A 23271-nucleotide genomic window follows, 5' to 3' on the forward strand; every position below is an offset into this window, starting at 1 on the left:
GTTCGTCATGAAATAAAGCATTAGTTATAATGTACAGTATCGTAATTCCCGGTTTATAAGAAGTTACTTTTTTCCATGCTTTGAACCCTGTATTGTATACAATGCTGTGGATAATTTATGGATTTCCCCAAGTTAACAAGCTTCACATGTCATCAATAAATTTGGCCTAATCACATAATACCCATCTCTCTATCCAGTACCAGTGAGCTTATTTACATTAAATCAAACACACTCAAACAATCATTGAGACAGCCATTTAGCGCATTATGGACTCACCCTCACTGGCCCGAGAGAAGAAACGATGACATACACACGACAATGCCCTTGTAAATAATTAATGTTTCAACGTGAACACCTGTGGCTTAAAGACTTGTGCAGACAATATATGTACAAAATAAGATTAGGTGCAGCTTAGTCCGGAAATTACGACAAAATGATAGCTAGCTTGCGTCTGAGCAATTATCCTCAACTTGCTAATCAATAACCAATCAGTTTCATATATTATATATACTGTAGGTGTACACACTGGCGTAATCTACACTTTTATTTCTGTAATATGTGTTGTATATACATCTAGCTTACATGCACCAGTGGCGTACGGTGAGGTTAATGTCTGGTGAGGCACTGCATCATCACAGTCAGATTTACAAACATATGAACCCTAAATAGTATCTTATTCACCATGTTACTGGCAGCAGTTAACGGGTTATCTTTAAAAGCTCATACCAGCATTCTTTACACAACTGTAGCACACAAAAAAGCACATTTAATTAAAAAAACATTATTATGGTCTTACTTTTCTTGCTGGACATCCACACAGCCAGCCTTTGCGTGTGTACCACGCCGTTTGAAAAGAACGGGTCCTTTTTTTTTTCTTCTTCTTTTTCTTCTGCGGCGAGGAATTATCTCTGGGATCACTACCGCCCTCTACCACCAGGAGGCCGGATTACTGCGAGCCTCAGACAGTACGTTTTTTGCAGCAGTTGTATGAATGCTCAGCACAAGAAATACGTTACACACATACAGTTGTTGACAAAATACACTGTACATTATATACCTCAGCTAACTAAACTATGCCATAGTTTAGTTAGCTGATATAATTCATATAGCAATACAGTCTCACTGCACAGCAGCTCAGCAGTTAGCCGAGTCATTGTGCACAATCCATGTTGAGGCACAAATCAGTGACGTGCCTCAACTGGCTGCTGATCACCGCACCGTCTCTTCTCAGTATTTGAACGGCAAATGTGAAAATAAAAATTAAAATAATCTAAAACTGGTGAAGTTAAATAGAAAATAACTTTAGTATAATCACTGGATACATATAACAATTTAATTTAATTTTTTTTCTTTTTACATTTTTTTTCTTTCCATGACGGCAGGTGAGGCCCGGCCTCCCCTGCCTCTAGTGACTGCACGCCACTGACATACACATTGTTATCATCATTAATACTTCTTAACTGAGCATTCCCACATGCCATACTAAACTGTGGTTTACTGCTTCGTTGTGTAAAAAGTTATGTGTATGGTATTCTGCTATGTTTTGCTGTAATATATTGCAATATATTCTTTGAACTTTGTACTATTTTGCTTCTTTCCATTCTTTTTACATTGTATATGACAATGGTAATTATAACCACAGAACAGGAAATGGAACCTGCGGAAACAAAGGAAAGAATTCGACCAAAATACACGTTATTCTGATATTAAATTAAATACACAAGCTAATTACAATCAATTAGCCGCTGTGTATCGTAAGTGCTAATCAATAGCACATTATTATTGGGTGAGTGTTTTGGTTTTATTTCAAAGCCAACATTGTTGGAAAATCAACAGTACCTATTAAACACCACTAGGAGGCAGTGTCACTGAGTGCAATTTAAATCTAACTGCAAACTAAACTGATGCTAACATAAATAGCTTGTAGCCACCATATAATATAAGGGCTAACGACTAGCATATATTTGCTGTGTATTTATGTCCTGTTCAAAATATAACAATGTTCTCATTCATCCACGTCATTGTGTTCATTCATCAACACTAACGAGGGAAAAAAATTCCACTTAAACGATGGCATTGACAAATGGGTTGCTCTTTTGCATCTCAACAGTTGTTTTTTTTTTTGGAGTATAAACAGTTGAGGTTTTGGCACCGAATACAACATATCAAACATATTATTTGATGACATTGTGTTTAAAACAAATGGGCGTCTGTCGGGGGTCTTTTTAAGGTTTATCTAAATCAGGGGTGTCCAAAGTGCGGCCCGGGGGCCATTTGCGGCCCGCAGCTAATTGTTTACCGGCCCGCCACACATTCTGGAAATACTATTGTAAAAATAAAAAAGAACATTAAAAAAAGTGGAATAAGGTGAAATCTAACGAGAAAAAGTTGCAATGTTGACACAAAAGCTGCCATTCAGGCTATTTTTTTTTCTTTTTTCTTTCTTCGTTTGTCTTTTTTTGCCATTGCTCAAAAAATAAAAAAAAAAGACAAAAAATCCATGTTATAATGAATTATTTTCAGGGCTCCAATTACTTCAAATATTTCACTTTAAAATGTTTTATGTGGTAAATATTGCATATATTGTGTAGTAGCCATATAAAAACATCAAAGTTTTCTTTGACAAAAGCGCATAAAACAAACAAAATAATAGTTCCAGCAAAAAAATCGACAGATATATCTGAAGTTGATCTCGTAACTTAAGTGTTGAATGTAAAAGAAAAACCTAATAAAAATGTATCACTTTATGAGTGGGGCACCTTTTGGATCCCAAATATATTTAGTGATTTTTTATTTATCTTTTCACTGTGATTACTCAAAAATATGAAATAATTAAAATCAATGGTGTCCTGTATTATTGATCTTTTATGGCTCTAATTACTAAATACTGCATATTTCAGTTTTACTATAAAAAAAACTAAGTTGTTTTTGACAGAAAAGCCATAAAACATTTTTTTTTTATTTGTATTACTTTATATCAACTTGAAGTTGATATAGAGATTTACTGTAAGTGTTAAATAATTAAAAAAAAATAATAATCTGACTTATTTTTAACATTTTAATGACTGAGACCCTTTATGGTTCCCGGGACCCCTAAAGGTAGAATAAATAAAAAATGCATATATTTTGTTATGGTTTGAAAATGTAAAATATCAAAATGGCCCCCACATGCTTTAATTTTTCCGTGTGCGGCCCTCAGTGGAAAAAGTTTGGACACCCCTGATCTAAATTATGCAAGCGAGTAATAATTTGTGAGTAATAATGATTAAATCAAATTTAAAAGTGGGATTAACCGGATTAAAAAAAACAAATTTGACAGCACACGGTTAGACTATTTACCTTAATTAATGGCCAGTAGTAGCCATAAAATACCACTAGGGGAGCCGCATGATCATGACCTGGGATTTTGTAAAGACATGATTTTTTAACTTTAATTTAAACCAGGGGTGTCAAAATAATTTTAGATGAGGGGCCACATGGAGAAAAATCTACTCCCAAGTGGGCCGGACTGGTAAAATCACGGCATGATAACTTAAAAATAAAGACAACTTCAGATTGTTTTCTTTGTTTAAAAATAGAACACGCACATTGTGAAAATGTACAAATCATAATGTTGTTGTTGTTTTTTACACTTACATGTTGCGGTTAATAGTATTCTACCTTTATTTGTCGTTATTTATATTTTCTGAATAAATTATGTGATAATGTCCATCAGTCAACTCATTGGTGTTAATTTTCAATCTATCAAATACAAAAAATGTATATCAAAATAAAATTACATGTTATTTATGTAGTTTGAACATTTTCCTCGACTGATGCACTAACATCATGTGGTTTATTTTGTACATACTGTATGTAGCATCATCTACAAAGAATTGCTATTGCGACATCCAGTGGACACATTTAGAACAGCTGTTTTTTTAATTAAAAAATTATAGGTAATTTTAATACTTAGCAAACTCATCCCGCGGGCCGGATAAAACGTGTTCGCGGGCCTGATCCGGCCCTCGGGCCGTACGTTTGACACCCCTGCTTTAAACCCTTCAGTTACAAAATTCGACCTCATACAATTTCCGATGACATCACTTTAGCTATAAAAGTTCAATAGTAAGCTTGTTTGTATCACAAATAGGAACGAGCGTGTGGTTAATTCCTTTAACGTCATCAAAGCTCACCTGTATTTTATTCCCACACAACATGATTATTTCGGAACCAAAATCAGGTGATAGAAAAAGGTGAAAATATGAAAACATATTTTTGTAGCAGCATTGGACAAAGTTATGTTTACTGTAAGTTTTGCATCTTTTGGCACATAACTGTGGTGCGTTTAAGGAACCTGGATTAAAGTTCAAAACAGAGGCGTCACTAGTTTTTTTTATGCAAAATCATAATTATCATTGTGGCGAGGCGGAGCCGGAGGGCCGACGGCGGGGCGTGCTGCACCGAAGCCCGCTCCAAGATGGAGGCGAGGAGGCGGGAACGGTGAGCAAGCGGCGAGGCAATCGTGATGTCGTCCTTTGTTGGTCCGGCGAACCCACCCGGAAGCGAGGGTCTTCCACAATCATATTGAATAATATTTATGATAATGATGTCATAATCATGCACAAACCTTACTAGCTATTTTTAACCAAAAGTAAGTCGATGCTTATATTTCAGTGCAGAGATTCTCAAACTGTGGTGCGTCTACCTCTAGTGGTATGCCAAATAATCCCTAGATTAAAGTACAGGGTTGTATTTTCCTCAAACACAGTGTTGCTGTTCAAACTGTGTGAAATGTTACAGTGGCCAAACATACTAAACATAATTGTTTAAAATAAAACTTCTGCCTTATTTTTAATGACTACTTAGGCCTGCTACGCTACTGTATTATAATGATGGTCATTATGGTGATACCTCTGTTTTAGTGCAATAGTTCAGGTGTCCAATGATGACAATAAATAAGTAGTATTAGAGAACAAAATGAGGTCACGAACAAGATCTTGTTTAGGGCCACACAAAGTTGTTAGGGTGAGCAGCTTAGGTTCATTTTAGTTTCTTTTGTTTTGTATTAATACGTAGTCAACTTATCTTTAAGCTTGTATGACATGTAAAAAAAAGTAAAGTGTTGCTCAAAACACAGTTTGTTGTTGTTGGACTCCTATCTTGTTGTTGAGAGACTCGAGGTATGGGAGGAAAGAAAGCGCATACAGTAGGGAAATAATTCAAATGGCCCCATTCCTGGGTGGAAGGGGTAATTATTTTGCAATGCAGTCTGCTGAAAATGATGGAAAGCGCCATTCTACATAGCAACTGGCGCGGTGGTCCAAGTTGGAATAGCCCCAAAACACATTTTAAGATACTCAACACTATCTACTGCAGGGGTGTCCAAACTTTTTCCACTGAGGGCCGCACGAGGAAAAATTAAAGAATGTGGGGGCCATTTTGATATTTTTCATTTTCAAACCATAACAAAATATATTGATTTTTTATTTATTTTACCATAGACCATAAAGGGTCTCAGTCATTAAAATGTTAAAAATAAGTCAGATTATTATTTTTTTTTAAATTATTTAACGCTTAACATAAATCTCTATATCAACTTCAAGTTGATATAAAGTAATACAAATTAAAAAAAATGTTTTATGGCTTTTCTGTCAAAAACAACTTCTTTTTTTTTATAGTAAAACTGAAATATGCCGTATTTAGTAATTAGAGCCCTAAAAGATCAATAATGCAGGACACCATTGATTTTAATTATTTCATATTTTTGAGTAATCACAGTGAAAAGATAAATAAAAAAATCACTAAATATATTTGGGATCCAAAAGGTGCCCCACTCATAAAGTGATACATTTTCATTAGGTTTTTCTTTTACTTTCAACACTTAAGTTACGAGATCAACTTCAGATACACTACCGTTCAAAAGTTTGGGGTCACCCAAACAATTTTGTGGAATAGCCTTCATTTCTAAGAACAAGAATAGACTGTTGAGTTTCAGATGAAAGTTCTCTTTTTCTGGCCATTTTGAGCGTTTAATTGACACCACAAATGTGATGCTCCAGAAACTCAATCTGCTCAAAGGAAGGTCAGTTTTTTAGCTTCTGTAACGAGCTAAACTGTTTTCAGATGTGTGAACATGATTGCACAAGGGTTTTCTAATCATCAATTAGCCTTCTGAGCCAATGAGCAAACACATTGTACCATTAGAACACTGGAGTGATAGTTGCTGGAAATGGGCCTCTATACATGTAGATATTGCACCAAAAACCAGACATTTGCAGCTAGAATAGTCATTTACCACATTAGCAATGTATAGAGTGTATTTCTTTAAAGTTAAGACTGGTTTAAAGTTATCTTCATTGAAAAGTACAGTGCTTTTCCTTCAAAAATAGGGAAATTTCAATGTGACCCCAAACTTTTGAACGGTAGTCTATATCTGTCGATTTTATGCTGGAACTATTATTTTGTTTGTTTTATGCGCTTTTGTCAAAGAAAATGTTGATGTTTTTATATGGCTACTACACAATATATGCAATATTTACCACATAAAACATTTTAAAGTGAAATATTTGAAGTAATTGGAGCCCTGAAAATAATTCATTATAACATGTATTTTTTGTCATTATTTTTTTTTTTTTTGAGCAATGGCAAAAAAAGAAAAATAAAGAAAAACAGCCTGCATGGCAGCTTTTGTGTCAACATTGCAACTTTTTCTCGTTAGATTTCACCTCATTCCACTTTTTTTAATGTTCTTTTTTATTTTTACAATAGTATTTCCAGAATGCGTGGCGGGCCGGTAAACAATTAGCTGCGGGCCGCAAATGGCCCCCGGGCCGCACTTTGGACACCCCTGATCTACTACCATCTCACGGCTAAAACGGACGGCGCAACCCCCCGATTTGTCACGTTTCGTGTGTCAGGTAAACTGCGACGCATGCTTGAAGCATTTCAAAGGCACATTAAGCGCAACACGATCTTGTCCGAACTTTCTCGTGCTGCAGAATGAGGTAAAAGGAGCGCTTCCAACGGCTAAAAAAAAAAAAATCCAGATATTTGCTTCCGACCTCCTCGTGGAATGACTAAGAAGGCGCGTGATTTTTCTTCCCATATATCATTTATTTATTTAGTAACTGATTTGTTTGTGTAATAATCTATTAGCTATGTATTTAATATTAAATAATGCACAGTCCTTGGTGGTGAGATGGAGGATAAACTCAGGGCTGGCTCAGTGCTCCTTTGCTTTCTGTTTGTTTGGAACATAGGGCAGTACAGTTTGGGTGCTCTTATCCGACACAGTTTGCGTGCTGCTGTTTCGCAGGAGTTTTTTGCGGCAGCCCGGGTTCAGCAGGCCTTTCCTGGGTAACGTGTGCGCTCCCGTCATGCTTCTCGCCGACAGCGGCACGTAAGAAGGGTCAAGGCAGTTATGGAGGAGCGAGTGCTCGGAGGACGAGCGTTTAGGGCCCACCGGCTCGGCCACCAGGCTCTGCTCGCTGTCGCTGTCGGGCGTGGCGCAGCCGCTCTTGTCGTCTCGGAGGTCCTCTTGCTCCTCTTCGTCGTCGTCGTCGTCGTCGCAGCACAAGGCGTGGTAGAGGATTTTGTCGCTGAAGCGGACCCTCTCCCTGGTTTTGTGGCTGTGCGTGGAGCTGCAGGCCTCCTCGCTGGATGAATCGGGAGTGATGATGCGAGGTCCGTTCGGGATGGGCAGCCCGCCGTTCATCTGGGAGTAGACGGAGGCGGTGGCGATGGGGGGCGGGGTGTGCGTCTGAGTGGGTATGGTCCCGCGACCCGTGTGCGGCCTGGGGTAACCCAGGGGCGGCTCGCCGGGCGCGCGGGCGCAAGCACCGGCGGCCTCAAGGTAGCTGCAGAACTCCCAGCTGTCGGACAGCACGTCGGCGTTGAGGAAGTCCAGGCGGAAGGCTTCCCCCAGGCCGCGCTCGCTGCTGGACGTGCTGCTCGCCGTCGCCACCGTCCAGTCATCTTGCTCCAGGTCGAAGTCAAAGTCCGACGTCAGTTTGTCGATCTGACCCACCACCTGAGAGAGAAACAGGAGAGGCGTTAAATGCTGTCGTGTCGGCGAGGGGGGGTTTATGTATTTATGTATTTGACAGGGACAGTAATGATTACGGCAAGGCTAGACTACTGCAACGCACTTCTTGTCGGCATCCCAAGCAAGAACATCCAGAAGCTGCAATACATACAAAATAGTGCTGCTAGGATCCTGATGAGAGTGTAGAAATACGACCAAATCACACCAATTCTCAAATCCCTTCACTGGCTTCCTGTTCCACTCAGGATTGAATACAAAGTCTCCCTACTAACCCACCAGTGCCTCCATGGAAATGTCCCCCCTCTACCTCAAAGAACTACTCACCCCCAAATCCTCCACAAGACACCTCCGCTCCGGACAGGCTAACCTCCTCCAACCTCGGACGACAAAGCTACAAACTATGGGAGATCGGGCTTTCTGCTCCGCCGCTCCCAATCTGTGGAATGCTCTCCCTGACCACCTGAGGGCACCACAGACTGTGGATGCTTTTAAAAAAGGCTTAAAAACCCTTCTTTTAAAAAAAGCCTTTTTATAGATATATGCATACTAGTTCTAGCTATTAGGCTGTTCTAGTTTTAATTTATTTTCTTATTATCTTGTTATTATTTTTTATTTTTTTCAATACACTGTAGCACTTTGAGGTTGTTTGCTCAATGTAAAGTGTTTTTTTTACAAATAAATTATATTATTATTATTATTAATGAAACATTGCTACCCACAGGTAACCGATTTCAAAGTACATAGTACACAAAGTACATAACAAAGTACATACTAAAAGATGAGCCTGTTTTGATGCTAAAAATAAATGTTATGTTGTGACGTTGCATTTTATTTTTCATCATATTGTATATGTATTGTGTGCTTTTTTTCTTTTTCTCTCTCTTTCTTTTCCTTTTCTTTTAATTAATTAATTTAAGTTTACTGACTTTTTTATATCATGGCCAGGGGACTACAGATGAAATCTAGCCTTCAGGTTAATTCTGGCTTTTTTAACCATGTGTCGTCACATGTTTTATGTAGAGATGTCCGATAATGGCTTTTTTGTCGATATCCGATATTCCGATTTTGTCCAACTCTTAATTACCGATACAGATATCAACCGATACCCTATATATACAGTTGTGGAATTAACACATTATTGTGCCTAATTTTTTTGTGATGCCCCGCTGAATGCATTAAACAATGTAACAAGGTTTTCCAAAATAAGAGAACAACTTCAACTCAAGTTATGGAAAAAAGTGCCAACATGGCACTGCCATATTTATTATTGAAGTCCCAAAGTGCATTATTTTTTTAACATGCCTCAAAACAGCAGCTTGGAATTTGGGACATGCTCTCCCTGAGACAGCATTAGGAGGTTGAGGTGGGCGGGCGGGGTTGGGGGGGGGCGGGGTTTTGGTAGGGGGTAGAGGGGGGTGTATATTGTAGCGTCCCGGAAGAGTTAGTGCTGCAAGGGGTTCTGGGTATTTGTTCTGTTGTGTTTATGTTGTGTTACAGTGCGGATGTTCTCCTGAAATGTGTTTGTCATTCTTGTTTGGTGTGGGTTCACAGTGTGGCGCATTTTTGTAACAGTGTTAAAGTTGTTTATACGGTCACCCTCAGTGTGACCTGTATGGCTGTTGATCAATTATGCCTTGCATTCACTTGTGTGAGTGTCAAAAGCCGTAGGTATTATGTGATTGGGCCGGCATGCAAAAGCAGTGCCTTCAAGGTTTATTGGTGCTCTGAATTTCTTCCTACGTCCGTGTACACGGCGGCGTTTTAAAAAGTCATACATTTTACTTTTTGAAACCGATACCGATAATTTTGAAACCGATACCGATAATTTCCAATATTACATTTCAAAGCATTTATCGGCCGATAATATCGGCAGTCCGATATTATCGTACATCCCTGGTTTTATGAAATTACATTGTCCCCTTTGAAATAAACTAATCTAATCTAATCTAATAAAATGTATAGCCACAGGCAAATTTGCAACCCTCGTTGCTGGTTGGGCTTTTAAAATAAGATGAGAAAAGTGTGAAACACATACAAAAGGATTAAGACAAGTACAAATAAAAACACATTTAGCCCCATTTGTCCACACTACATCCGGTAGAAAATGGATGGATGGATGGATGGACATCCAGTTCTAGTGCTCACACTTCTGATTTTCCTTAAGCCACTTTTTCAGTTTTGTGTAGAAAAGTTTAATGTCCCACTGTGACTTTAACCCCAGTGGCAAAGAGTTCCACAGATGTGAGGCCTTCACTGAGTCCAGCACCTTTTCGCTCTAAAGCTCCCACCGACTGCAGCTCCAGTCTGCACACCTTCACTACTGTACCTTTGTACCTTACACATCACATCGGGGGCTAATCCATTATGACACTTAAAAATAGCTTTTAAAAATGAGAAATGAATAAAATATAAAAATTATATTTTTGAGTAATATGATGCTTCATTGGTTTTTGGGTCAAATATCTTCAGTGTTTGTTTATATAATGACAACAGAGGCTTCACTACACATCTCGTGGCCTGTCCCCAGACCATGGCACAATAAGACATATGGGATAAAATCATTGCATGCACGTAAACTTGTGGAGCTTTAACAGATAAACAAGGTCTAATAAGCCTGAAACAGTTTATATTTATTTTTATGGTCTTGATGACTGTATTATGATGTTAGTATATATTTGATAGTATTTGATAGTATATATCTGTATCATGAATCAATTTAAGTGGACCCCGACTTAAACAAGTTGAAAAACTTATTCGGGTGTTACCATTTAGTGGTTAATTGTACGGAATATGTACTTCACTGTGCAACCTACTAATAAAAGTTTCAATCAATCAATCAATTAGTCATTTTTATAATATGGCCATCAAATTTTAGATTAGGTTCCAAAATAACACCCAAATATTTGAATTCCTTTACCTGCGCTATTTTATTTTGATTAATGTTGACCTGTTTTAGTACAGTACTTAGTACCTAAACTTAAGAGTCGGACTTGAGAACAAAAGAGGAACATTTTTATGATTACAAAGTGCTGCCATGCAAACCCTGAAAGAACATTTTGAAAATCAAGACTACATTTCCTGCATTTCTACACTATAGTTTACCTTTAGATTAATTCTCATCTGCCAACCTCTTTTTGCTGTCTTTTTGACTGTGTTAACAATGTTTAGTTTTTTTAGTAGAACATTTACTAACATTATTATCATTTAAAATGTAATGTAAAATTCTAACATTCATGCACATTTTCCCATTTGGTGACTCTATCCTTTAGCCACACCCCCTGGAGTAATATACTTATACCTCTGTTTACATCCCTCACGTCAAAAATATACCTTCCCTCGAACTACAAATGGTTCGGAACTAACTGTGTTCGGATTGTAATCATCCAAATATGATTAGCAGAAAAGTAGAACGCCGTCAACAACATTTGCTACCAACATTCCCTCTAACGCAGGGGTCCCCAAACTATGGCCCGCGGGCCAGATACGGCCCGCCAGCGTCCAAAATCCGGCCTGCGGGTAAAATTTTATTTTAAATTATTGTAAAATTTTTTATTATAATTTTTTTAATCTGTCCTTTTTAGCCCATCCATCAATCCATTTTCTACCGCTTGTTACTCTCAGGGTCTCCTAGCTGCTCAGGCAAATCATATTGTTTAAAAATGCATTTTCCCATCGATAACGTGACGTAATCACGCCAGCGCCACAGTGTCAGGCGAGTGCGCAGCAAATGCGCGCTCTTTAAGTTAATTGGTGCACGAGGGATAAAAAATGCCGAAATCGTTGGGGAAATGTAAACTACACTCCTAATGTGTACAGTTTTTAAACATCAGTAGACATATGACTTTTTTTCCGTGTAAGAAAAAGGCAGTTTGTCTAATCTTGCAATGAGACAGATTTTTATTTATATATATATATATATATATATATATATATATATATATATATATATATAATATATATATATATATATATATATATATATATATATATATATATATATATATATATATATATAGTCGAGGTTTCTGTGGTTTATCCGTTATACAGTGCTCAATACCGGGGTAGAGCGGAATATACGTTAGGTCAGGAAAAAACACGGAGGCTATATCATCCCTACAAGCCTGTTTTGCAGGTTTCCCTGCTCATCAGGGGATTTTTTAAATCTTCTAAAATATTTATAAAATATTGATAGATATTATTTATATATATTTATATACTTTATTTATAAAATTTGTATACATTTTATAAAATCCCCTGACGAGCAGGGAAACCTGCGAAACAGGCTTGTAGGGATGATATAGCTTCTGTGTTTTTTCCTGACCTAACGTATATATATATATGTATATACACTACCGTTCAAAAGTTTGGGGTCACCCAAACAATTTTGTGGAATAGCCTTCATTTCTAAGACCAAGAATAGACTGTCGCGTTTCAGATGAAAGTTCTCTTTTTCTGGGCATTTTGAGCGTTTAATTGACACCACAAATGTGATGCTCCAGAAACTCAATCTGCTCAAAGGAAGGTCAGTTTTGTAGCTTCTGTAACGAGCTAAACTGTTTTCAGATGTGTGAACATGATCGCACAAGGGTTTTCTAATCATCAATTAGCCTTCTGAGCCAATGAGCAAACACATTGTACCATTAGAACACTGGAGTGATAGTTGCTGGAAATGGGCCTCCATACACCTATGTAGATATTGCACCAAAAACCAGACATTTGCAGCTAGAATAGTCATTTACCACATTAGCAATGTATAGAGTGTATTTCTTTAAAGTTAAGACTAGTTTAAAGTTATCTTCATTGAAAAATAAGGACATTTTAATGTGACCCCTTTTGAACGGTAGTATATATATATATATATATATATATATATATATATATATATATATATATATATATATATATATATATATATATATATATATATATATATATATATATATATATATATATATATATATATACATATATATATGAATCTTTGGGTGTCCCACGATTCGATTCAATATCGATTATTGGGGTCACGATTCGATTCAAAATCGATTTTTTTTCAATTCAACACGATTCTAGATTCAAAAACGATTTTTTACCGATGCAAAACGATTCTCTATTCTTTCAATACATAGGATTTCAGCAGGATCTACCCCAGTCTGCTGACATGCAAGCAGAGTAGTAGATTTTTGTAAAAAGCTTTTATAATTGTAAAGGACAATGTTTTATCAACTGATTGCAATAATGTAAATTTGTTTTAACTATTAAATGAACCAAAAATATGACTTATTTTATCTTTGTGAAAATATTAGACACAGTGTGTTGTCAAGCTTATGAGATGCGATGCAAGTGTAAGCCACTGTGACACTATTGTTCTTTGTTTTTTTACAAATGTCTAATGATAATGTCAATGAGGGATTTTTAATCACTGCTATGTTGAAATTGTAACTAATATTGATACTGTTGTTGATAATATTCATTTTTGTTTCACTACTTTTGGTTTGTTGTGTGTCGTGTTTGTGTCTCTTCTCAATTGCTCTGTTTATTGCAGTTCTGAGTGTTGCTGGGTCGGGTTTGGTTTTGGATTTGGATTGCTTTGTTATGGTATTGCTGTGTTTTGTTTTGTTGGATTGATTAATTACAAAAAACAAAAAAAACAAAAAATTAAAAAAAACAACAACAAATAAATCGATTTTTAAAAAAATGAGAATTAATTCTGAATCGCACAATGTGAGAATAGCGATTCGAATTTGAATCGATTTTTTCCCACACTCCTAATATATATATATATATATATATATATATACATATATATATATAAGGATTGTTAATGATAGGCAAAATCCCCCCAAAAGTGCAGTTCCCCTTCAAGTAGCCATCTGCAGTGAATGTACCTGATTTGAACCGTGGAAAACAAAGTGTTTGTGTTGTGTTGATTAGTCGTAGTACGTAACACAACAATCCGTATTCACTTGAGCGTTGTACTGTATGTTGATTTAACGACAAGAGCACTTCTTTGTTCACCTGCTCGCTGATGAAGTAAAAACATTTAATTCATCGCTACCCGCGAGTCAACCTCTGCCTTTGTTGTCGTTGGATGTTTGATGACTTTAGAGCTCTTAAAGCCGGATTCGCACTAGTTCGCCGCACGCACACGCATACTTGACATTTCAGCACCTTCAATCAGCGTGCGGCGCTCTTGACAACAATCCATCGCCAAATGAAAACACTCGTGCGTTCATGCTTGTCGTAAATCATGCATTCGCCTGAAACGTTCATTAATTAAAGCAAGTGTTTTAGTTTTAGTTTAGTGAAACCTGTTCACTTTCAGTTCAGTTTCAGTTTCCGTTTATTTCAAACATGCAAACGATACAATGCAATTCATCACATATTTCCAGTTGTTTCATTACAGCACGTCCGAAAAGGAGTAGGAAGAAGAAGAGCTTATTTAATCCTACCCCTTTTCATACCATAGCAATTGTATCTTATTTCCTTGTTCTCTGTAACAGAACAGTGAACAAATAAATAATAAACAAATAATATACCATAGTAAGTAAATGTGGTGTGATTGTATTATGGGAGAACTACAGAGTCGACAGGCTATGACGTCACGGTGTGCGACGGAGCGAGAGACAGTGTGGGAGTGGGTTAGAGAGCGAGACACTTGTTGTGATTGAGCTAATAAAAGTATCCACGTTATAAAGTACAGCCGGACTCACGTATGTAATTCAGTAACTCGACATGGTGTCAGAAGTCCTGTAGTTAATGTGGAGTGCAGCCAAGTGGAAAGATAGTTTGTACGCGTCTGTGGATAAAGAAGTAAGGACAACATGAGCGAGGGGGACGGAGCCGCTGCAGCGCCTGCACGGCCACCCAACGCGCCGGTGGTTGCCGTGGGACCGTGCGCTACGTTCAACATCCAGCCACTGGAGTCTTTTGACTTTTCAAATCCACAAGAGTGGGACAAATGGATCCGGAGATTCGAAAGATTTCGCCTGGCAAGTAACCTAAATGCAAGCTCCGAGGACAATCAAGTGAACACATTGATTTATTGCATGGGGGACGAGGCGGATGATATTCTCCGTGGGTTAAATCTGACGGCCGCTCAAAGACGTACATACCAGGGAGGGCGCGAGGGATTACAAGGCTTCTTTGTTGTGAAGAAAAATGTTATCTACGAGCGTGCTAAGTTTAACATGCGCAAGCAGAAAGAAGGGGGGAGTGTGGATTCGTTTGTCACTGCACTATATGCGCTGGCGGAGCATTGTAGCTACGGGATGCTACACAATGAACTGATCAGAGACAGACTTGTTGTCGGATTGCAAGACAAGGGGCTGTCTGAACGCATGCAGTTGGACGCGGATCTAACCTTGGATAAAGCCATAAGAATGGCACGACAAAGCGAGGAGGTGAAAAGGCAGCAGTCTACTCTCCGAGGGGACACCACCAGATCAGAGGCAAGTGATGCAAAGTCTGTTCATAGAGTGTTCAAGAGCAACTTCAAGTCTGCTAAAAACAAACCTCAATATGCTGATAGCCCAAAGTACAAGCCACACAGTACTCAGTACAGCAAGGACAGGGGCGCACAGTCACTGTGTCAAAATTGTGGCAGCTCTCCATCCCATCCAAAAAGTGACTGTCCTGCTAATGATGTGAAATGTCATGCATGTGGGAGGAGGGGACATTACAAGCGTGTGTGCAAGTCCAAATCAGTGCATGAAGTTGAAGAGGATGAGGAGGAAATCTTCCTCGGCAGTGTCACGGAGGATGGGGATCCTTGGATGGTCAAAATTGGCATCCATGAGAGCAGTGTGACATTCAAAATAGACACCGGTGCCGATGTGACAGTCTTGCCTCACTCAGTGTTCCTAAACACATACAGAAATGATCCACCTAGTCTCAGAAAGGCAACAAAGCCACTCCTGGGACCAGGAAGAAATCCCCTCGACGTGGTGGGCGTTGCCAGTTTGCTGCTGAGGAGAGGGGAAAAGACAGAGAGGGAGGATGTGTACATCGCTCGTCATGTGCATACTGCCCTGCTGGGAAGATCTGTGAGCTGTAGGCTGGGGCTTGTAGCACGCCTAAACAGAGTTACTATGGAGACATTAAAGGAGTACTACCCAAAATTATGCACCGGGCTCGGAGAAGTGCGGCAGCCATATGCCATCAAGCTGAGTCCAGGGGCAGAACCATTCTCACTAAAGACACCAAGGAGGATTCCATTGCCTTTAATGGACAAAGTCAAGCAGGAACTGTCCCGCATGGAACAACTCGGGGTGATAAGTCGAATTGAGTAGCCAACAGACTGGTGCGCTGGCATAGTGGTGGTGCCCAAAAAGACAGGTGCTGTACGTATATGTGTCGATCTCACCAAACTCAACGAGTCAGTGTGTAGGGAAAAGTTCATCCTGCCATCAGTAGAGGAAACACTGGGAATGCTGGCTGGAGCCAAAATTTTTAGTAAGCTGGATGCAAACATGGGGTTTTGGCAAATTCCTCTAACTGCAGATTCAGCGAAACTGACAACTTTCATTACACCCTTCGGGCGCTATTACTTCAGGCGGCTACCGTTTGGCATAGCATCCGCCCCCGAACATTTTCAGAACCGGATGGTGACGGAGGTCACAGAAGGGCTTGAGGGCGTTGTTTGCCACATGGACGATGTGCTGGTGTGGGGCCGAACACAAAAGGAGCATGATGCTCGCCTGCATGCCACACTAGAAAAGATCCAAAAGGCAGGCATCACTCTGAATGTCGATAAGTGCGATCTGTCAAAGTCAGAGGTGACTTTTCTAGGCCACGTGCTCTCCACCAGTGGCATCAGCCCAGACCCAAGCAAAACAGAAGCTGTAAGGAAGATGCAGGAGCCAACAACTGTGACTGAGTTGGGAAGTTTTCTTGGAATGATAAATCAACTTGGGAAGTTTGTGCCGCAGCTGGCCGAGAGAGACAAGCCTCTGCGAGATCTCCTGTCAAAAAAGAACTGCTGGGTGTGGGGCGTCGACCAGGCAAGGGCCTTCCAGGATCTAAAGGATGCACTGACGTCTACACCAGTGCTAGCCATGTATGATCCCAACAGAGAGTGCAAAGTCTCAGCAGACGCGTCGTCGTACGGGTTGGGAGGCGTACTGCTACAAAAGTGGGACGAAGAGTGGAGGCCAGTGGCCTACATGTCGCAGTCTCTCACACCAACAGAGCAGAGATACGCGCAAGTAGAGAAGGAAGCTTTGGGGCTGACCTGGGCCTGTGAGAGGTTCCGCAACTTCCTCATCGGGAAACATTTCCAGATGGAGACGGACCACAAGCCTCTCCTGAGTCTTCTTGGGTCTCAAGCACTGGATGCTCTACCTCCACGGATCCAACGCTTCAGAATGCGTCTGATGCGCTATTCTTATTCTATCTCTCATGTGCCAGGGAAGTGCCTGTGGACAGCTGATACGCTGTCACGAGCTCCTGTCAAGAGAGAGGAGACAGCAGCGGACAAAGAGCTGTTTGAAGAAACCAACATCTATGTGGACATGGTACTGGAGAACCTACCTGCAAGCGCTGACTACCTGGAGGAGCTGAGAGAGCAGCTGCAGAGAGACAGTGTGTGTGCACAGGTGATGCAGCTGTGTGCTGAAGGCTGGCCAGCACACGGTTCCAAAGAACCAGCACTCAGGCTGTACTGGGCAGAGCAGGCGTTCCTTACAGTTCAAGATGGTGTCCTGCTGAAGGGACACAGGCTCGTCATCCCTTCTACAATGAGAAATGATGTTCTCGCCAAATTGCATGAAGGACACCAAGGCGTGGTGAAGTGTAGACAGCGGGCACGACAGTCAGTATGGTGGCCTGGGCTTAGCCAGCAGCTGAATGAATTGGTTCTCAACTGCCGAACATGCTGTAAGGAGAGACAGAACCACAGGGAGCCGCTGATGCCGTCACCATACCCAGGCCGACCATGGGAGAAGTTAGGAGCTGATTTTTTCATGCTCGGTACCAAGACCTACCTGCTGGTAGTGGACTACATGTCAAGGTATGTGGAGATTGCTTTGCTGACCTCCACAAGATCAAACGATGTAATCCACCACCTAAAATCGATCTATGCACGTCACGGAATCCCGGATCTTCTCGTGTCGGATGGTGGGCCCCAGTTCTCCGGAGCAGGCTTTGCCGAGTTCGCAGAGTCTTACGGATTCCGTCACATTACCAGTAGCCCAAGATACCCTCAAGGTAACGCCGAAGCCGAACGTGCAGTACAGACGGTGAAAGGTCTCCTAAAGAAAGCAGATGACCCCTATCTTGCTTTGCTCGCTTACAGGGCTACTCCTCTCGACAATGGGTATAGTCCAGCGCAGCTTCTCATGGGGAGGAGGCTCCGCACAACAGTGCCTATCCTTCCTGTTTTGCTAAATCCTGCTCTTCCTGATAGTGAAGCTGTTATGCGGAAAGAAGGGGAGAAGAGGACAAAAGATGCTCAACGCTACAACCTGCGGCATCGTGCAATGAACCTTGACAGACTAAATCCGGGACAGGACGTGTGGATCAAGGACCAAAAGAAAGCCGGAGCTATCATCGGACGTCACACCACTCCATGATCGTATCTGGTGGAAGGACCCCATGGGTCTATCAGACGGAACCGTCGTCATCTCATCCCTATGGGATCCTCGCCGGAGCAGAGTGGCCGTGGTGCAGCAGAGCCGTTCCTGGGGGGAGTCCCGGAACAACCTTCAGCAGAAACATCGCAGCAGAGTGTTCCAGAACCTCCATCTACTCCTACTCCTAGAACCAGGTCTGGGAGGGCTGTGGTGAGACCAACTAGGTTGGACCTATAATTTTGTTTCCTATAGACATTACAGAGACTCTAATGAAAAAAAAAAATTTTTACTGTATGTGGGAAAAGACAGAAAAGTGCAATTGGAGTGTTTTGGATATGTTTTCTTGTACTGTAAATGTTCAAGTCAGTTGCAGGGCTTAGGTTGAGGACAGTACAGGATTAGTATAGGATGGATGTTTGAGTATTGATGTGAAGTGGATTGTTCTAAGGGTAAAATATGTGTGTGTGTTTGATTGTCTGGTACAGGCTCATATAGGAGCAGACCTTCCAACCACGAGGCAGAATAATCCTCAAGGTCTGTTGAATCAATGGTGGTCTACCCATTGATTCTAGAAAGGGGAGATCTGGTGTGATTGTATTATGGGAGAACTACAGAGTCGACAGGCTATGACGTCACGGTGTGCGACGGAGCGGGAGACAGTGTGGGAGTGGGTTAGAGAGCGAGACACTTGTTGTGATTGAGCTAATAAAAGTATCCACATTATAAAGTACAGCCGGACTCACGTATGTAATTCAGTAACTCGACAGTAAACACATATTAAATACATAAATAATCTTTGTCTCATTAAAAAAAAAAACGCCAAAAAAAAAAAAGTGTTCAAGATATTAATCATAATTCTTGTTCAGTGTACTTTGTGAACACTTGTAGTTTGAACAGTCTCCTAAACTGAATATTGGTGCTTTGTTTGATTTCTTTGGTTAATACATTCCATAATTTAATTCCACATACTGACATGCTAAAAAGTTTTAAGTGTTGTACGAGCATACACATGTTTTAAATTACATTTTCCTCTAAGGTTATATTCCTCCTCTTTTGTTGAGAAGAATTATTGTACATTCTTGGGTAGCAGGTTATAGTTTGCTTTATACATAATTTTAGCTGTTTGCAAATGCACCAAATCGTTGAATTTCAATATTGCTGATTTAATAAATAAAGGGTTTGTATGTTCTCCATATCCAACATTATGTATTATTCTCATTGATCCTTTTTGTTCCACATTTAGTGAATGAAACTGGAGCGAATTAGAAAAGATATGTTCATTTAGGATATATATTGTTTGGGGCCTCAGTAATTCAGATTACCGTTGTGTTTTATTTTGAAATGTGTTGATATTTTTTATTAAATTCCTTTCTGGTCATTACCTCAGTAAGGGAGTGTGGTTTGGATGTGACAAAATGGAGACAAAACTTCACGCTGGTGAACGACATCCTCGACCTGATTATCATGGCAACAGTTTTGCCTGAACCGCACAAAGTCAAGGCACAAAGTCAAGGCACAAAGTCAAGTATATATTTTTTTAACAATGCTTAATAGAAATGGCGCCTGATACCATTCCCATAGTGGTTTTTATCAGAACTGAACCGAATGAAGACACAACTACAAGCTAGTACCATAACAGTCCCAGTACATAACATTTTTGATATTTTGATTTTGATGTTGCCATAGAAGCAATTTGATAAAAACTGGACAATATAGTAATTTGACTCAAAGCTTGTAATCAACAAAGGCGCCTTGGTGGCAAAAAAACCCAAAAACATCTCTTCAAGGTCCACCGTTTTTATTTACAAGATTGTGTTCGCATTTCGATGTCGTTCAGTCCTAATAAAAATGAAAAAGACATCACAAACTTGCAGCGTTGCTGTAGCACAGGCAGCACTTTTATCAAAACAGCAGCAAATCTACTTTATACACCATATATATATATATATATGGTGTATAAAGTTATATTATATTATATTAGGGATGTCATGTTATGAACATTTCTTATCACGGATATTGTGAACAAAATTATCACGGTTATCTTTATTATCACTGTATTTTTAAATGTGCTCATAATTTTCTAAAAGTATTTATACTGATATCTTTTAACCAAGTTTTTTTTTTTTTTTTTAAAAACACATTCTAAATTATTTCCTTTGTAGAAGAAACATTATTGTAGATAAAAAACACTGTTTCATGGATACTTAGTGTGCCTATGAAAGCAACAAAAGCATTATAAACAAAGTAATACGGCTGAAAAAATAAAATAAATGTGAAAATCGTGCAAGATAGCACTTTATGGACATAAGAGATTCAAAATAAAAACCAATGTAAGAATTTTGAAAGATGGCCCCTGATGGCCATAAGACGTAAATGCACTTTTTGTCCATAAAGATAAAAATAGTGCTTATGTATGAGATCTAGGCCTGCCGTTTATGGCCAAAGTAATAATTACAATTATTTTTATTAATACTGATATTATGAATTTTCATTACGTTATGTAAAACAGTGTTGTGGTGTGAACGGGATGCCGTCATGTAATTTGTCATGTCTAATAACAAGGTTATAGATACACGTTATCCATATATTTAAAGATAAGTATTATTTTTTTGTTCATTAATAATATCAACGTGCCAGCTTTTTCTCGTTACATGATGTCTTCATCTCTATTTTTACATTTTGATAGAGGGAGGTATTTTTTTTTAAAGTTATGTACATTTACATGTACATGTAGTTGCTGGATCGGGACATATCCATTAAGAGTTTGAGCAGAAATATGTTGTATACGAATTAATTATACACAATAAAACATTAACAAAATGCTACGTCACATAAATGTTTTTTAAAGTAATACCTTTGTGACATGAAAAAAACACAAGTAATGTAAAAAAACATGGTGTTTATTTTTTTATATCAATATAAAACTCAAAGAAGTTTGGCTCATGAAGATGAAGTCTAATAAACAAGATTTCTTTCTTCTCTAACAACACCAGGGTTAGTGGTGGTTCAGTGCAACAGTTTGGCCAACAAAAATAAACAGGAGTGATACCCCTCACATCGAATACACTATCTTCACAGCCTGCGTTCAGTTCGATGAGAAAACATTTTAGCTAGTATTATGTTATTTGAACATTAATACAATTTACAATTAAATAAAGGACAAGTGAACATCCCAGTAAACAAACTAAAGACTCTATAAACAAGTTGTGACAACGTTCATGACACTTCGCCTGATCCATGTTTCCTCATGTCATTAACTCTCAGTCACAGCAGCTGATGGATGCTGTATTGAGAAAATGAAAGCAACATCAAATAGTTTTCTCCTTCACTGTGTACTTTTAGTGTGGGACAAATGAGCCTGTCTCCAATATTGTCCACACTTGTCTCCATCTAAAAACGCCGAGACGTATAAGAGGGAAGGAATGAAGAGCGAGGGAAAATGAAGTCAAACCAAGCGCTTGGCTCTAACATAAGATGGCTGGTGTTGTTCTTGTTATATTTTTTTTTGCTTTGAAAAATATAACTGTGAGGAAGTTGCAAACAGCCCCTTTAAGTGGCGTTCACTTCAAACTGACACTATCTCTTATTTGCGTGCGTGACTTTGGGGACTAGGTAGGAAAATTGTCGTGTTACAAACTTTTGTGTGGTGTTGCTTCCTAATTTTAAATTATTCCAAGTTTATCATCTACCCATGCGTAGTAGTGGCACTTGAACTGAATGTGACAGCTGTCAGATTTATGTTGGATAAAAAAAAAAATACAGACAGCAGCATGTATCATAAATCCAGAATCTTAATGGTCTTCCTGGACTGACCCAATTAGGAACCAGTACTGAAAAACTACCGGTACACCCCTAGATGTGACACAGCTGTCCATTCAGCTCCCATCTGTTTTTTTTTTTTTTTTTTTTTTTCCTGAAATCCTGAGCAATCTTAATTTATATGTCTACAGCCGTCCATCCCCTGAAGGGCGCCTCACGGTGAAAATGTCCCCTACCGCAGTGTAGACGTCTTTTGTTTTGTTTACTTCCAATGTTAAATCCTCGGTGTGCAGCTGGAGGCTGGAAGAAGGGGTGTCTATTCCCCGTGGACTTTATGAAGCCATCACTCCATAAAGTTTATGAAGCATTGACAGCATTTCCTGGTGACTGAAGGCACTTCATTTGCAACACAGTTAAGCAATACAGTAAAAGAATGGTAGTCAATAATCTTTTTATGCTTTTTTTGTTGTTGAAACTTTAATGACAATTCTCACCATTCTGTATGTGGGATTTGTCATTAAAATCCAAGCAGTAAACATGCAAGAGTTCACGATATAAAAGTGGGTATGCCTCGGAGTGGAGCGCATGTTGGGGTGTGATGGTACCCCATAATCACGGTTCAGTACGTACCTCGCTTTTAAGGTCACGGTTCATTTGTGGCACAGTAACTAATATAAACTGGTAGCAGGTAACTCCATTATAAATGAAATTATCTAATAACTATTATGTTTTTATTAGGGAAGTGTGACAATGCAGAAATATTTAGGAATAACAGTTTAAACAGTCTCAATTACTGTATTTTTAAAAATGAAATTAAAGTTCCTCATTGGCTGAACAACCTTATCAACCAAATCTTACCCTCTTATCTTTGTCATTTTACCAGGATAGTGTACTTTAACGACAAAAGAGGGTTTTCAA

The 23271-nt window shown here is 39.2% G+C and overlaps 1 protein-coding gene across 2 annotated transcripts in view; it reads right to left on the bottom strand.

The window, feature by feature from the left end:
• Positions 1 to 6986: 6986 nt before the first annotated feature.
• Positions 6987 to 23271, bottom strand: part of insyn1 (inhibitory synaptic factor 1) — a 215372-nt gene continuing 199087 nt past the window's right edge. For both annotated transcript variants that reach the window (XM_062024280.1, XM_062024273.1), the window contains exon 3: positions 6987 to 8011. In XM_062024280.1, the coding sequence (XP_061880264.1) occupies positions 7205 to 8011 (807 nt within the window). In that variant the 3' untranslated portion in view covers positions 6987 to 7204. The remainder of the gene's footprint in view (positions 8012 to 23271) is intronic.

The sequence above is a fragment of the Entelurus aequoreus genome, linkage group LG02 (genome assembly GCF_033978785.1).
Source record: "Entelurus aequoreus isolate RoL-2023_Sb linkage group LG02, RoL_Eaeq_v1.1, whole genome shotgun sequence".
Classification (NCBI taxonomy): Eukaryota; Metazoa; Chordata; class Actinopteri; order Syngnathiformes; family Syngnathidae; genus Entelurus; species Entelurus aequoreus.